This window comes from Cervus elaphus, chromosome 12 (genome assembly GCF_910594005.1).
Source record: "Cervus elaphus chromosome 12, mCerEla1.1, whole genome shotgun sequence".
NCBI classification, from domain to species: domain Eukaryota; kingdom Metazoa; phylum Chordata; class Mammalia; order Artiodactyla; family Cervidae; genus Cervus; species Cervus elaphus.
In genome coordinates, this window is record NC_057826.1 from 85,913,751 (window position 1) to 85,931,435 (window position 17,685).

The 17,685-nt window shown below is 39.9% G+C and overlaps 1 protein-coding gene across 1 annotated transcript in view; it reads right to left on the reverse strand.

The window, feature by feature from the left end:
* Positions 1-17,685, reverse strand: part of IQCH (IQ motif containing H) — a 225,111-nt gene that overhangs the window by 198,447 nt on the left and 8,979 nt on the right. The window contains exon 4 of the mRNA XM_043919837.1: positions 8,528-8,645. Within this exon, the coding sequence (XP_043775772.1) occupies positions 8,528-8,645 (118 nt within the window). The remainder of the gene's footprint in view (positions 1-8,527; positions 8,646-17,685) is intronic.

Here is a 17,685-nt window from a genome sequence, read left to right on the forward strand (position 1 = left end):
TAAAAATCTGCAGCTCAGGAAAACCTCTGGGGCCCAGTCTCTTTCCTCCTTTGTGTCCTAACCGTCTTCAGAAGGTTGCCTTTTGTTCCTGTGCTTGTCAGCTCGTGGCTGCAAGATGCTTGCTGAAACTCCAGGTGTCATGGCTGTGTTCAGGGGAGAGAGAGAGAAGAAGGGGAGAAGGGACATTCCAGTTGTTACTATACCCTTTCATCAGGAAAGCAAAACATCCCCTAGAACCAACTCCAGGAGACTGCCACTCAGTACCCACTGGACAGAACTGAGACACATGGGCATAGTTAACTGCAAAGAAGGCTCAGAAGTGAGAACACTTATTCCTCTTGGCGTGATGCCATCCTGAACAAAATCACAGCTTACAGTAATGCAGATGTCAGATGAAATATTGGATAGGAAATTAACAATTTCTGCCACAGTCATCAACCTAATCTAGCTAAGAAATCAAGTCCAGTAAGACAAAAGTGAAAAATAGTGAAATGATGAGGGGTCAGTGGGTTGAATGTCCTCACGGTAATGAAGAATTGTTGGAAGAACATATTATGTGAACTGGCAGGCCAGGACATGGAGGTCAGAGATTGCTGTGCTTGAAACAGATTTTAGAGATGATGTACTTACTGAGTACAGCAAGCCCGGGCATTCAGCATATCCCCTAGCCAGAGTGCTTTTGCCATACTCTAACATCATACTTGCCCTCTGTCTGTAGAATGCCTGACTACGGGCTGTGAGCACCTAACAGCAGTAAAATCTGCATCCTAGCACCTAACACATAGTAGCATTAAAATCAAAACATTTGAAGACATGAGCAAGTCCCATGAGTTGGTGGCCAGGGTTTGAGGTCCCCCTACATGCCCAGAAGTTAGCATCCCCTGGTAAGCCAGGGAGAGAGGCAGGAGAAATTTGGGATGCCATCTTTGAAATGTTATGGAACCACGGGATACCATATATTAATAATAAATTTTGAGTATGCTTTTCAGTTGTAATAAGTAGCTTATGATTCTGGAAAAGATGCTATGAGTCATAAATACGTGTCTACTTGACTCTTCTCATAGAAACAGTGTCATTAGAAAATATAGGCCTAAGGACCTACTTTTGCCCATTTTTAACAGAAATAACCCCAAATACCATGTTTAATTACCTGTCTTATTAGCCACAACTTATGTACACCATAAAGTATAAACCTCTTTATATATGTAAACCACCTGAATGGTAACTAATTACAGAAAAACAGCATTGTATATGATAGAGTATAATAGTGTATTATGAATAATTCTAATGTGGCTTCACCATTGCCATACTGGTATCACTGCAACAAATCGGAAAGTAAAAAGGTCGCTTTTATCAGGAGCATTGCATTGAGAAGTTTCTTTGGGAAAATTTATTTATTTATTTTTAAATATTTATTTGACTGCACTGGTCTTAGTTGCAGCATGTGGGATCTAGTTTTCTGACCAGCAATCACACACCCTTCATTGGGAGCATGGAGTCTTAGCCACTCAACCACCAGGGAAGTCCCTTTTTGGGAGAGTGTAGAGGGACATATCTGAGGAAAATTCTGGGGATGGTTAGCACCTTTTGTTAAAAAAAAAAAAAATCAATTTATTCAGCTGCTTTCTTTATTTCCCCCAAGTTTCAAGTTGTAACTTTTCCTGTGGCAAACACAGAGATGGAGGTCAGGGTTTTGTATTTTTAACACTAGTGAGGAAAAGCCAGCACTCTGAGGTTACACAGAGCTGAGCTGAATCCTAGTTCTCCTGTTTCTTAGCTTTAAATTACTATCATCTCTCATCCTTGGTATGCTCATCTGTCAAATGGGGATGACAGTCATTCCTTCCTTCAGAAATGTCGTGAGGATGAGCTATGACTTCATCATCATGGCTAACACAGGCTCCTGCATGGTCTCCCTGCCTGTACCCTTGTCCTTCTACACCACAGTCTCCACGTGACAGTCAGAGGGACTCTTGTCAGTTGTAAATCATACCCAATCGGTCCCCTGGTGAAAATCCTCCCATCTAACTCATGATCTCTGCAGTCCTCACAGTGGTCTGTAAGATCCGACCTCCACTCCTGTTCCTACTTCTCCCCTCCTTGTACATTCCTCTCCATCCCCCTTGCTGTGCACACTCCTAATTCAGGGTCTTTAGCGGTTCTGCCTTCTCTGCCTGGGATACTCTTCCTCCAGGTAGTTGCACAATGCCTTGCTCCCTCACGTCCATCAGATTTCTGCTCAGGTGTCACCTTACAACTGAGACCATCCCAACACTCCCTATGTTCCTACCCTAACTGTTCTTTCACCAACTAACATACTATATGTTTTCTTTTCAAATGGTTTTCTGTTTTCCTAATGACTACATTACCTCAACTAGAATGTAAGCCCCCTCAGAGTAGAGAAGTTCGGCTGATGCCTAAAATAGTGCCTGGTACATATCAGGTACATAACTGAGGTTGACCAATATTGGTCAGCAAATAATCAGAAGAATGAACACTTACATAGCATTCACCAGGTGTGGGGCACTGTTATAGACATGTACATGTGTTACTTCATTTATCCTTACAACAGAGTATCGCAGAGCCCGTTTTGCAGGTGAGGAACTGAGGCGTAGAGAGGTTAAGTGGCTTGCTGAGGTACAGATAGTAAGTGGTGGGGAGCTAGTATGGGATGTAAACCCATATTTCTTTTTTTTTTTTCATTTATTTTTATTAGTTGGAGGCTAATTACTTTACAATATTGTAGTGGTTTTTGTCATACATTGACATGAATCAGCCATGGATTTACATGTATTCCCCATCCCAATCCCCCCTCCCACCTCCGTCTCTATCCGCTCCCTCTGGGTCTTCCCAGTGCACCAGGCCCGAGCACTTGTCTCATGCATCCAACCTGGGCTGGTGATCTGTTTCACCATAAATAATATACATGTTTCGATGCTGTTCTCTTGAAACATCCCACCCTCGCCTTCTCCCACAGAGTCCAAAAGTCTGTTCTGTACATCTGTGTCTCTTTTTCTGTTTTGTGTATAGGGTTATCATTACCATCTTTCTAAATTCCATATATATGTGTTAGTATACTGTAATGGTCTTTATCTTTCTGGCTTACTTCACTCTATAATGGGCTCCAGTTTCATCCATCTCATTAGAACTGATTCAAATGAATTCTTTTTAATGGCTGAGTAATATTCCATGGTGTATACGTACCACAGCTTCCTCATCCATTCGTCTGCTGATGGGCATCTAGGTTGCTTCCATGTCCTGGCTATTATAAACAGTGCTGTGATGAACATTGGGGTACATGTGTCTCTTTCAGATCTGGTTTCCTCGGTGTGTATGCCCAGAAGTGGGATTGCTGGGTCATATGGCAGTTCTATTTCCAGTTTTTTAAGAGATCTCCACACTGTTTTCCATAGCGGCTATACTAGTTTGCATTCCCACCAACAGTGTAAGAGGGTTCCCTTTTCTCCACACCCTCTCCAGCATTTATTGCTTGTAGACTTTTGGATAGCAGCCATCCTGACTGGCGTGTAATGGTACCTCATTGTGGTTTTGATATGCATTTCTCTGATAATGAGTGATGTTGAGCATCTTTTCATGTGTTTGTTAGCCATCTGTATGTCTTCTTTGGAGAAATGCCTGTTTAGTTCTTTGGCCCATTTTTTGATTGGGTCATTTATTTTTCTGGAATTGAGCTTCAGGAGTTGCTTGTATATTTTTGAGATTAATCCTTTGTCTGTTGCTTCATTTGCTATTATTTTCTCCCAATCTGAGGGCTGTCTTTTCACCTTGCTTATAGTTTCCTTTGTTGTGCAAAAGCTTTTAAGTTTCATTAGGTCCCATTTGTTTATTTTTGCTTTTGTTTCTAATATTCTGGGAGGTGGGTCATAGAGGATCCTGCTGTGATTTATGTCGGAGAGTGTTTTGCCTATGTTTTCCTCTAGGAGTTTTATAGTTTCTGGTCTTACATTTAGATCTTTAATCCATTTTGAGTTTATTTTTGTGTATGGTAAACCCATATTTCTAACCATCTTGTTGCCATCTATTGTGAGCCTATTTCAGGTTGGACTCTGTCTAGTAACTGGTTACAGCAATGAACTAAACAAAGTCTCCCTGCTTTAAATTAATAAAGACTTGAGAAATAAAATAACAAAACAGAAATAGACTCATAGACATAGAGAACAGACCGGTGGTTGCCAAAGGGGTGGGGAGCAGGAGAGGGATGGACTGGGAGTCTGGGGCTGGTAGATGAAAGCTATTATATCCAGAATGGATAAACATCAAAGCCCTAATGTATAGCACAGGGAACTATATTCAATATCCTTTGATAAACCATAATGGAAAAAGAATATTTTAAAAATGTATTAAAAGAAGAAATAAACAATATATAAACCCTAACAGGTCCAAGTTTGTATAAAGAACAGTAAAAGTCATTTGGAGGATAACTGGGGAAATCTGAATATAACCTGGGTATCTATTATATTCAGGAATTACTGTTAATTTTGTTAGATGGGATAATGGTATTGTGGGTAAGGAGGAATGTGTTCGTTTTTAAAGATGTATGTAAAAGCATTAAGGGATGAAATGTCATTAGATCTATATTTTAAAACATTTCAATAAAAAATAGGTGAAGCGAAACTGGTAAAGGTTAACACTTATTAAATCCAGGTGAAAGAAAAATAGTTATTAATATACTATTTTTGGTTTATTTGAATAGTTTCATACTAAGAAGGTTTTAAGAAGTCATAGAAAGGGAAAAGTAGTTTTTAAAGTATATTCTAATGAGAAGGCCGAGTTCACAATGCTTGTTGGTTTCTTGTAGGCATTCACTTTTCTCTACTTTATTCTATAAAATCCACCTGGTATTTCATTAGCAAAATTTTCCCACCCAATATTAAGTGAGATATAACCCACAGTGAAAATCTGTAAAGCAACCCTTTCTTACCCTTTTTCCATCATTGATCTCTCATCACATTATTCCTCATAATGACAAAAATCCTCAAAACTTTAGTTTTGATCAAATTTTGAAAATCATTCTCAATTAGATCCATATTCACAAAATTAAAGATCCTTCCCATCTTATACACAGATCTTGCATATTGCTGTATCGAATTAGATCACAATCTATATTTTTACATTCAGTTGATGGAGTATCAATTTTATGGAATTCATTTGGAGAATAACTCTCAAGCAATGAGATCCAGTTATTTTCCCTGCTTTGTAAACATACGATTTGTATCATGCTTCTAAGTAGTTCCTTGGATTTAAACAATTTTAGTTCAGTTCAGTTCAGTTCAATCGCTCAGTCATGTCCAGCTCTCTACGACCCCATGGACTGCAGCACGCCAGGCTTCCCTGTCCATCATCAACTCCCGGAGCCTACTCAAACTCATATCCATCGCGTTGGTGATGCCGTCCAATCATCTCATCGTCTGTCATCCCATTCTCCTCCTGCCCTCAATCTTTTCCAGCATCAGGGCCTTTTCCAATGAGTCCGTTCTTCACTCCAAAGTATTGGAGTTTCAGCTTCAGCATCAGTCCTTCCAATGAATATTCACACAGTAGGAAACCCTCTCACAGGTGGGTCTGTGAGGAGTTTTGGAATCTCAGAAGGCAACATAACCGGGAAAAAAACTAAAAATCCACAGAATACACGCCTAATCGCAACTGCAGAAAACAGAATTTTCCCGCGAAAGGCTCTAACCTAACAACCTAATGTGCAGCCTGGCCCGCTCACAGAGCAAAGAATTGAGTGAATACCAAAAGAAAGCTAGCTGGTTAAACAGTTTAGGAACTTCTGTTTTGAAATTTGCCTTCAGACAGCTTGCCAGACACAACAAGAAAATCAAATACTCTCTTGGCCTATAAAGTTTTTCTCCTTCTCTTCCTCCCTCCTTCTTTTGTGTTTGCTATTTTAAACCCTTTCCTTGACTGCTATGAGTATATGTGTGCCCAAGGTGCCTAAAAGAAGGGCTGGGCTCATGTTGATTTGGAGCTAAGATACACTTTAAAGAAAAGGCACCAGAATACGGCTTTTTCAAATGTTACAGAAGAGTGATAATTCTTTATTGTGATTCTTAATTACAACTGAGAAACTCCAAATGATTTGTCATTTTAGTTTTTTTGTGTGAAATGGAATTCCAAAAACAATTTATTCTTTTTGGAGAAAGAGCTTAAAGTAGCAACTGGGGTTTAACCTAGTTTAAAAGGTTGGCAGTGGGCAATTAAAGGTGGCGATCTCCCAGTTGGATTTCACAACTGCTCAGTAACACAAGGTTTTACGTTGGTGCAGGAGGCTTAACAACAGCTGGCAAACCAGCACTGTTTGTCACTGACTTTACAATGCACAATTAGGGCTATCTTTGTGTCAGCAGTTATGCATTTTTAAGCAGATGTCACTGATATTAGATATAAAACAACAACAGGGATCCAGGCCCTGGAGGTAAAGTCAGGGTGGGAAGCAGTCCGTGCCTCTTTCTAAATGAAGCTCACCCCTGCTTGCAGTATTTAAAAGAACATGGGGCATATAAGATCCCTTATCTTTATAATCATTTGCCAGGATTCAAAACTCTTTGGGGAAAATAAATTTCTGGCCATAGTTTTTTTTTTCTTTTTTTCCTGGAATAATATTAGTAACAGCAACTATGTGTTCTAAAATAGTCCTAATTTCATATATTTTATTTCATTGTCTTTATATCCTAGAGATCTCCAATTTTGTGTTTATGAACCATTCTGGCTCCCCTGAGATTCTTGGCAAAATAAAAATTTAATGAAAGCAGAGACTTAATAGTAACAAAGATGAGAAGTTTAAGTTCCATTTATGATAGCACTTTTTTTTCCCCCCATGAGAGCCTTTATTATTACCTGTTGTTTTCTTACTGTTGGTGTATCTCCATCACCCAAGAATGGGGACCTGGTCTGAATTGTTCCTCCCAATGTGCCTCTAGTAGTCCTTGGCACATAGTAAGCACTCCACAGATGGTAACTGAAGAAACCCAATGTGACAAGTCCAATTACAAAGATAGGAGTGAGCTGCTTTGAGAGTGCAAAGTGGAAGTCATACAAGAGTATCAGGATGTGAGCTTTGTGTTGCTCTGTGAAAACTGCTACACTGTGGTAAATCTTGGCATGTTTGTCACACGGAGGAGGAAATGGCAACCTACTCCAGTATGCTTTCCTGTAAAATTCCATGGACAGAGATGCCTGGTGGCCTACAGCCCATGGGGTCCAAAGAATCAGATACAACTGAGAGACTGGGCATGCACAGATCTCTCTCAATGAAGGAAAAAAATGACAGTAAAAATGAAAAAGTGTGATGTCATCCACACAAGGAGACGCGTCAACAAACAAAATATATATAAAATACTATGAACGAAAGACTTGAAAGACAAATGCTTAGGTATAACCCACAAAATAAAATTGGTCATTTGCAAAGGATTGCCATGATCTACACATATTAATTCAAATATTCCGTATTTTGCAAAAAAAAAGTCATTTAAATTTTGTCATTCACTCCTCATATTTCTTTATGTCTTTGTTAATGTCCCTCTTTTATTTTTGCTATTTTATTTTTTTATAGCAAAACTGCTTTATGGCCAATGAGTTATGCAGCAAAAATGCTTGAGGCGAAAATAGTTGTGGCAAAGATGTCCACAGCAAAGATGTTTATGGACAGAGTCCCTGGAACTGATACAAGCAACTGTAAAAAGGGTGCCACATGATGGCTGCCCAACTCTGTGAATATAGGAAAAGTCACTTTTAAAAGGGAGAATTTTATGGGATATAAATTAAATCTCAATAAAGCTATTGTTTTAAAAGGGGTATCACAGTGGTTAAGAGCACAGTCTGGATTCCTACATTTCTGGATTCATGATCCTTGCTCTGATACCAGCTATGTTCTCTTTGCCCATCCAATATTTAACATTTCTGAATCTTCGTTTCTTCGTCAATAAAATGAAGATAATAATAATATCTCCTTCTAGGATTATTCTGAAGATTAAACAATTTAGCATCCCCAAAGCCTGAAAATAACACCTGGCACCCAGAAGAAGCGAGTTGTTATCACTTTGGGGGAGTCAGGGAGGGAACAGGAATTCAATTGAGAGCACACCCAAAAGGCAGAAACCTCTTGGGCTCTATTCCTTGCCACCTGGAAACTTAACTACAAAGAAAGCTCTTTGTCATAGAAATTGACTATGCCATGAACATATCTGAAACAACAATGGCATGTTTTTCCATTTAGAACACAATTTCCTACCTTCACTCTTGTGGGGGGGGGGGAGGTTTCTAACATCTTTATGGAGATATAATTCATAAACCTTAAATTCACCCTTTCAAGGTATACAGTCCAATGTTCAGTAGATTGCCAGAGTTGTGCAGCCATCACCACTGTTTAATTCCAGGACACTTCATCATCCCCAAAGACACCTGACAACCCTTACAAGTCATTCCCCACTCTCCCCACCTCCTCCTTCCAGCCTCTGGGAACGACCAATCCACTTTCTGTCTCTATGGATTTCTCTCTTCCTACCTTTACTCTTGGAAAGGCACGTGGAAATGAACTGTGCTCCTTTTGGGGTTGCCAAAGTTTCCCCTCAGATTCCAGAGGGAAAATAAATGTTTTCTGATCAATTACAGCTGGGAACAACCTAAGTTTAAAAAAATAAAAATAGAATTTGCTATCCTTAAAGCTTCAAAATTGTAATTTAAAACAATGCTTCCTAGTTAAATTACATTTTATAGGAAATATTCTATTGGTAATTAAAATAAATTTGACCAACTTTAGTATTTTTACCACTATAAAACTGCAGTTGTTTATTAAGCATAAGAACTTCCAAGTCTGATAATGACCATTATAGCATGAATAAAAAGCTATATCTCTGGCTGAGTTTATATGACTTACAATTGACAGAATTACTGCACTACAAAACATTTCTTGGTTAAGAAAATATAATATGCTGTATTTTGTTAAATAAAATTAAGTAACAAGATAGCCAATGTTAAATATATTAAAAATGCTATTCCCTAAGCAGTTCATCCTTATATCTTTAAACTTCTGCTGTTCTATGTAATTGCAAAGACTTAAGGATCAAAGTCTTTAGAATTACACCTGGCTTCCCAGGTGGCGCTAGCAGTAAAGAACCCGCCTGCCAATGCAGGAGACCTGAGTCGCAGGTTTGATCCCTGCATTGAAAAGATCCCCCGGAGAAGGAAATGGCAACCCACTCTAGTATTCTTGCCTAAAGAATCCCATGGACAGAGCAGCCTGGCGGGCTACAGGCTACGGGGTTGCAACGGTTGGACTCAACTGAAGCAACTTACACTGAGGATAAAAAATGTTAAAGATCTCCCTTGTTAAGCAGTCAGGAGTTCCATGGGATAGCAATGCGCAAACAAAATAAAGTTATAAGAATGTGCATATGCGTGTAATGTAGATCTTAATATAAAGCAGGTTCTTTAAAATGGCTAACATAATTAAGGTCAATTAAACTCAACAACCAATGACTCAATTTCTTGATTCTATTGTGATGTCCACTTCTGTAAAATTATCACTAAAAAGCAATTTATAGACTTCTGGTTTCATTTCAACATGTAAAGTGCTTGGAAGTTATCACTCCAACCTTCACAATAAGAAACGGCTGAAAAAACAGAAAAGCAACTCTTCTTAGATACATCAAAGAATTGAGGAAACTGCAGGGAAAGCTGTTGGCTTCAAAACTGGAAAAAGAAGTGGATAAAACCCAAGAGCAGAAACCTGCTGCTAGAGCCAGTACTGGAAGAACACTTAAATTCTAATCAACAAAGTACTGGAGGTTGAGTATAGATTCACTCGAGAGTTAAAATCTCTGAGGGGCCAAGTTAGCACAGCCTATAATTTCATGAGTTTTACTTCTAGGAGCCCCACCTTATTTTCTCTGTGAATATCAGAGGAAAAACCCCTCCTGCTTCTAGCAGGGCAAAGGAAAGGAAGAGAAGCCATTTCAAAATACTCCAAGTTCTGTTCTTTGTTCTGTTCTCTATAATAAAGGCTTTGTCTCATGGAGAACTATTTTAACAAAGCCTTATCAGATCTGAAGGAGAGCAATTAACTAACTCCAGCCCCCTTTGGTCTCCCGTCTCACCAAAGAGGGGAAAAATTGCTGAGAAAAATTTGTGAAGTGTCCAGGGGCACAGACGTTCCAAAAGATTGAGACCTAATCACAGGATTATTGAATGCTTCCCCCCAAAACACACTACATCCACTTCTGCAGACACAAGATTACAGATGAAAGAACTGCAAGGCTCAGATTCTACATAGGAAGGAGATTCTAGGGAAACACAAAGCCAATAGAGAGGCTAAAAACAAGGATAATTGGTGAAACTGAAGCCTCAGAAACCTACAGTTATAGCAGACGGCATAACTCCTGGCCAGAAAAATCCCTACTTACCTGCCTGGTATTCTCTGTATGGTTTATCATCTGTCATTAATTTTGGAAAAGTCTTAGTATCTTATAGAAAAACCTGCCCATTTTTTCCCACCCCCTCAGCAGCATTGAGTACTAGGGTGGCTTTATATGTTTTGCTAATTTGTTAGTTTTCTGTAACAAATTAGATCTCAAACTTGTAATGGATCACAGCCTTGTCTAACTCAATGAAACTAAGAGCCATGCCATGTAGGGCCACCCAAGATGGACAGGTCATGGTGGAGTGTTCGGACAAAATGTGGTGCACTGGAGAAGGGAATGGCAAACCACTTCAGAATTCCTGCCTTGAGAACCCCATGAACAGTATGAAAAGACAAAAAGATAAGACACTGAAAGATGAACTCCCCAGGTCGGTAGGTGCCCATTATGCTACTGGAGATCAGTGGAGAAATAACTCCAGAAAGAATGAAGAGACGGAGCCAAAGCGAAAACAACGCCCAGTTGTGGATGTGACTGGTGATGGAAGTAAAGTCTGATGCTGTAAATAATAATACTGCATAGAACCTAGAATGTTAAGTCCATGAATCAGGGTAAATTGGAAGTGGTCAAACAGGAGATGGCAAGAGTGAACATTGACATTTTAGGGACCAGTGAACTAAAATGGACTGGAATGGGTGAATTTAATTCAGATGACCATTACATCTACTACTGTGGGCAAGAGTCCCTTAGAAGAAATGGAGTAGCCCTCAGAGTCAACAAAAGAGTCCAAAATCCAGCACTTGGGTGCAATCTGAAAAACGACAGGATGGTCTCTGCTCGTTTCCAAGACAAATCATTCAATATCACAGTAATCCAAGCCTATGCCCCAAGCCCTAAGGCTGAAGAAGCTGAAGTTGAATGGTTCTATGAAGATCTATAAGACCTTCTATAACTAACACCCAAAAGAGATGTCCTTTTCATCATAGGGGACCGGAATGCAAAAGTAGGAAGTCAAGAGATACCTGGAGTAACAGGCAAATTTGGCCGTGGAGTACAGAATGAAGCAGGGCAAAGGCTAACGGAGTTTTGCCAAGAGAACACACTGGTCATAGCAAACACCCTCTTCCAACAACACAAGACACAACTCTACAAATGGACATCACCAGATGGTCAACACCAAAATCAAACTGATTATATTCTTTGCAGCCAAAGATGGAGAAGCTCTATACAGTCAACAAAACAAGACGGGGACGTGACCGTGGCTCAGATTAAACTGAAAAAAGTAGGGAAAATGACTAGACCATTCAGGTATGACCTAAATAAAATCCCTTACAGTGGAAGTGACAAATAGATTCAAGAGATTAGATCTGATAGAAAGAGTGCCTGAAGAACTATGGATGGAGTTTCATAACATTGTACAGGAGGTAGTAATTAAAACCATCCCCAAGAAAAAGAAATGCAAAAAGGCAAAATGATTGTCTGAGGAAGCCTTAGAAATAGCTGAGGAAAGAAGAGAAGCTAAAGGCAAAGGAGAAGAGGAAAGATAAATCCATCTGAATGCAGAGCTCCAAAGATATAGGGCTCCAAAGAATAGGAAAGATAAGAAAGCCTTCCTCAGTGATCAATGCAAAGAAACAGAATGGGAAAACAGCAGAATGGGAAAGACTAGAGATCTCTTCAAGAAAATTAGAAATACCAAGGGAACATTTTGTGCAAAGATGGGCACAATAAAGGACAAAATTGTATGGACCTAACCAGCAGAAAATATTAAGAAGAGGTGGCAAGAATACACAGAAGAAATATACAAAAAAGATCTTAATGACCCAGATAACCATGATGGTGTGATCACTCACCTAGAGCCAGACATCCTGGGGTGTGAAGTCAAGTGGGTCTTCGGAAGCATCACTATGAACAAAGCTAGTGGAGGTGAAGGAATTCCAGCTGAGCTATTTAAAATCCTAAAAGAAGATGTTGTGAAAGTGCTGCACTCAATATGCCAGCAAATTTGGAAAACTCTGCAGTGGCCACAGGACTGGAAAAGGTCTGTTTTTTCATTCCAATCCCAAAGAAAGGCAATGCCAAAGAATGTTCAAACTACTGCACAATTGCACTCATCTCACATGCTAGCAAAGTAATGCTCAAAATTCTCCAAGTGAGGCTTCAACAGGACATGAACCAAGAACTTCCAGATGTTCAAACTGGATTTAGAAAAGGCAAAGGAACCAGAAATCAAATTGCCAACATCCATTGGCTCATACAAAAAGCAACAGAATTCCAAAAAAACATCTACTTCTGCTTTATTGACTATGCCAAAGCCTTTGACTGTGTGGATAACAACAAACTGTGGAAAATTCTTCAAGAGATGGGAATACCAGACCACCTTACCTGCCTCATGAGAAATCTGTATGCAGGTCAAGAAGCAATTCTTAGAACTGGACATGGAAAAATGGACTGGGTCCAAATTGGGAAAAGAGTGTACTTCAAGGCTGTGTATTGTCACCCTGCTTATTTAATTTATATGCAGAGTACATCATGTGAAGTGCCAGACTGGATGAAGCACAAGCTGGAATCAAGATTGCCAGGAGAAATATCCAAAACCTGAGATAGGCAGATGACACCACCCTTATGGCATAAACCAAAGAGGAACTAAAGAGCCTCTTGATGAAAGTGAAAGAGGAGAGTGAAAAAGCTGGCTTAAAACTCAACATTTAAAAAACGAAGATCCAGTCCAATTACTTCATGGTAAATAGATGGGGAAACAATGGAAACAGTGACAGAGTTTCTTTGCTAGGCCTTCAAAATCACTCAGATGGTGACTGCAGCCATAAAATTAAAAGATGCTTGCTCCTTGGAAGAAAAGTTATGACCAACCTAGACAGCATATTAAAAAGCAGACGCATTACTTTGTCAACAAAGGTCCATCTAGTCACAGCCATGGTTTTTCCAGTAGTCATGTATGGATGTGAGAGTTGGACTATAAAGAATGATGAGCGCTGAAGAATTGCTGCTTTTGAACTGTGGTGTTGGAGAAGACTTTTGAGAATTTCTTGGACTGCAAGGAGATCCAACCAGTCCATCCTAAAGGAGATCAGTCCTGAATATTCATTGGAAGGACTGATGCTGAAGCTGAAGCTCCAATACTTTGGCCACCTGATGCAAAGAGCTGATTCACTGGAAAAGACCCTGATTCTGGGAGAGACTGAAGGCAGGAGAAGGGGACGACAGAAATGAGATGGTTGGATGGCATCACTGATGCAATGGACATGAGTTTAAGTAGTCTCTGAGGGCTGGTGATGCACAGGAAAACCTGACGTGCTGCAGTCCATGGGGTCACAAAGAGTTGGACACAACTGAGTGACTGAACTGAACTGAACTGCTACTTTGTTAGGCAAAAATGGTAATATTGGTTTGGCCAGAAAGTTTATTCAGGTTATTTACCCCATGGACTGTAGCCTACCAGGCTCCTCCATCCATGGGATTTTCGAGGCAAGAGAACTGGAGTGGGTTGCCATTTCCTTCTCCAGGGGATCTTCCTGACCCAGGGATTGAACCCAGGTCTCCCGCATTGCGGGTAAATGCTTTACCATCTGAGCCACCAGGGAAGTTCCCTGTAAGATGTTATAGAAGAACCTAAATGAACTGTTTAGCCAACCCATTATATAGTTCAATTTGTATTCCTATGGTTCAACAGTGCTATTAAACATTTTTCACATATTTACTGGTTATTTGCATTTCTAGCTCTGTGAGTAGTCCACTGATGTCGTTTTGTCTATTTCAAGGTTTTTTATTATGATTATGGCAAGAAAACACTTTGTATTTAAGAGTATTAGTAATTTTTGTGTAACATATGTTGGAACTGCTTTTCCTATTTGTTATTTTATGATGCTTCTTAAAATTTTTATTTTTTTGTTTCAAAAAGCTTCAAAGCCACAAAGAAACTGAAAGGATAGTGAGCATGCAAATACCCTTCACCTAGATGACCAGGTGTAAACATCTTGTCTCCTGTTCTTTGTCTCTCTTTGTCACTAGGATGTGGTCACATTCTGCATAAGTGGGATTTGTGTAGTGCCTTGTAACGAGGCAGAAGAGGATGGCTCTAAGGGGGTCCAGTGACGGAGTGAGAATATACCTTCTCATCTATGCTTATCATTTAACAGAAACCTCTTCTTTCCTTCTCATTGTTTCTCACTATTATTTATTTGCTTTGTTCTTTTTTCCCCCCCTCAAACACTAGTGCAACAGAATATAAAATGAAGATTTCTGTGCAGTTCTGATGGTGTTGGTACAGATGGTAGTCAGCCTCCTAGTGTCAATAAGCAAAGCGTGGTCGTTAAGAACAGTGTGAGCAGATATCTCACGCAATAAAATCTGTGCAAGCCAGCAATGATAAGAGGAAGAACCACACTTTGACATAGAAGAAGAATCATTGCCAAGGTGGGAATAATAATGAAACCTATTTTGAAAACAATACAAAAGCACTTGGAGCTCTTTGGAGAAAATATACCACTTTTGATTATATCCTTATCATTGTTTTCTGAATGACTGCTGGGGAAATCTTCCATTTGCTGGAATCCATTGTCATCATGTTGTGTACCTACTGGGTTTTATCTCTACTAGACAAAACCACCAGATTTTTTCTTGAGCAATACTGGCGAAAAAAAAAACCATCCTCTGTGAAAATTAGACTTCTTGGCTTTTATATAGTTACAGTGTAGGAGAGGACACTTGCAGACAGTTGACTGGACTCTAACCTGGGCCTCACTATTTTTTTAAATTTTAAAAATTGAAGTATAGGTGGATTATAGTGTTGTGTTAATTACTGTTATATAGCAAAGTGATTCAGTTATACATATATATGCATTCTTTTTAAAATATTATTTTCCATTATGGTTTATCATAAGATACTAAATATAGTACTTTGTGCTATATAGTAGGACCTTGTCATTTATCCATCCTATATATAAAAGGTTATATCTTCCACTCCCAGCGACTGCCTTGGACCTGCTTACTTTGAAGACCCATTTTGGACTCTCTCCAGTTTTTGACCATGGCTCACTTCATCTCATTTTCAAATTTTAGGCCACTTTAGCATCCCAAATCCACAGCTATGACTGAGATGCTCCCCCAGGCTTGTAGGGCTCCTACAAACTTGCCAGGCTCCCATCTTCCTGATAAGACAGCCAGTGGTTGCATTACTTTATTGAACAGGAAAGGAAGGATGCAAAGACCATTTCTGGGTGCCAGCTCCATGCCCCAGTTCACATCTTTCTTCACTCTTCCGAACCCTAACAGGGGCAAGGATGCTCCTTGGCCATGGGGAACTGTACAAGCAACGTGCTCTGCCAGAATCTTTGTATTTGGTTCTCTGCTACCTCGTCTGTTCTCTTTAGCTATCACAGCATGCGCAACTACAGCCCAGAAACTCTGTACTCCGTCAAGAAGAGAAGACAGAGGGGAACTGGAGACAGGACGGGAGAACTCCTCTAGAGCTGGTGACAGGCGCCTTCTCTCCCGTCTCTCGCCTCCGGTCCTACTTTCCCTACCTTCTGCGTGCTGGAGCTTTCTTATTGCTGTGTGTACACTCCATCTCTTGAATGCACACTCACCACCTACTATAGATCTCCTGGCTGCCATCTAAATAGTCCTCCCACTTTGCCTTGTGTGGCTGTCTTGATTTATTATTATTTTTAATATTTATTTACTTGGCTGTGCTGGGTCTTAGTTGTTGCATGCAGGGTCTAGTTCCCTGACTGGGGATCAAACCCAGGCCCCCGGCATTGAGAGTATGGAGTCTTAACTGCTGGACATGAGGGAAGTCCCTGTTCTCTTAATTTAGAACTGAGTCAATAAGATGTAGTAAAATAACCTCCAATATTTTCTTCTCCAAGAATCCCTTTTGTTATTTTCCCTACAGATTCCTTGTTTCAAAAGATGATTTATACAAACCTATTTGAAAATCATATTTTTATTTTCAAATTAAAAAATCTAAGATAGGGCAATTCCCTGGTGGTCCAGTAGTTAAGACTTCATGCTTTCATTGCCAAGGGCATGGGTTTGATATCTGATGGGGGAACTAAGATCCCACAAGCTGCACAGTATGGCCAAAACAAACAAACAAAACCCTAAGATATAAATGACTTCAAACTAGACAGACTAGGGAAGGGTTGCCTCTGCCAACGGATGATGGTTGCCTATGGTACTACCTTCATGGAGGGAAATGGGAAACGGGTACATTGAACACCCGAGGCTCTGTTCCCCACTACAAGAGCTGGGACCTGGTTGTATCTCTGGGTTTCTCTCTGAAACTTGACCTCCCTGTCTGATATGATTCATTTACTCTTGATAAGTATTTATGATGCAAAAAGGACCACAGACTTTTAAGCTGCATACAAAACCCTGATCTATGTTCACTTCAATTCAGGCCTGGATGGAAGAAGGTCCAAAGTAAGAAAAGGTTATTTCTCTTTTTATTTCTTTTTAATTTTTTTTTTTACTATGGTTGGTTTACAATCAGTTATACATATATATTCACCTAGAGTATACCACTCACCTAGAGCCAGACATCCTGGAATCTGAAGTCAAGTGGGCCTTTGGAAGCATCACTACAAACAAAGCTAGTAGAGGTGATGGAATTCCAGCTGAGCTATTTAAAATCCTAAAAGATGATGCTGTGAAAGTGCTGCACTCAATATGTCAGCAGATTTGGAAAACTCAGCAGTGGCCATGGGACTGGAAAAGGTCAGTTTTCATTCCAATCCCAAAGAAAGGCAATGCCAAAGAAAGCTCAAACTACTGCACAATTGCACTCATCTCACACAGTAGTAAAGTAATGCTCAAAATTCTTCAAGCCAGGCTTCAGTAATACATGAACCGTGAACTTCCAGATGTTCAAGCTGGTTTTGAAAAGGCAGAGGAACCAGAGATCAAGTTGCCAACATCCGCTGGATCATCGAAAAAGCAAGAGAGTTCCAGAATAACATCTACTTCTGCTTTATTGACTACGCCAAAGCCTTTGACTGTGTGGGTCACAATAAACTGTGGAAAATTCTTTAAGAGATGGGAATACCAGACCACCTGACCTGCCTCTTGAGAAACCTATATGCAGGTCAGAGAGCAACAGTTAGAACTGGACATGGAACAATAGACTGGTTCCAAATAGGGAAAGGAGTACGTCAAGGCTGTATATTGTTACCCTGCTTATTTAACTTATATGCAGAGTGCATCATGAGAAATGCTGGGCTGGAACAAGCACAAGCTGGAATCAAGATTGCCAGGAGAAATATCAATAAACTCAGATATGCAGATG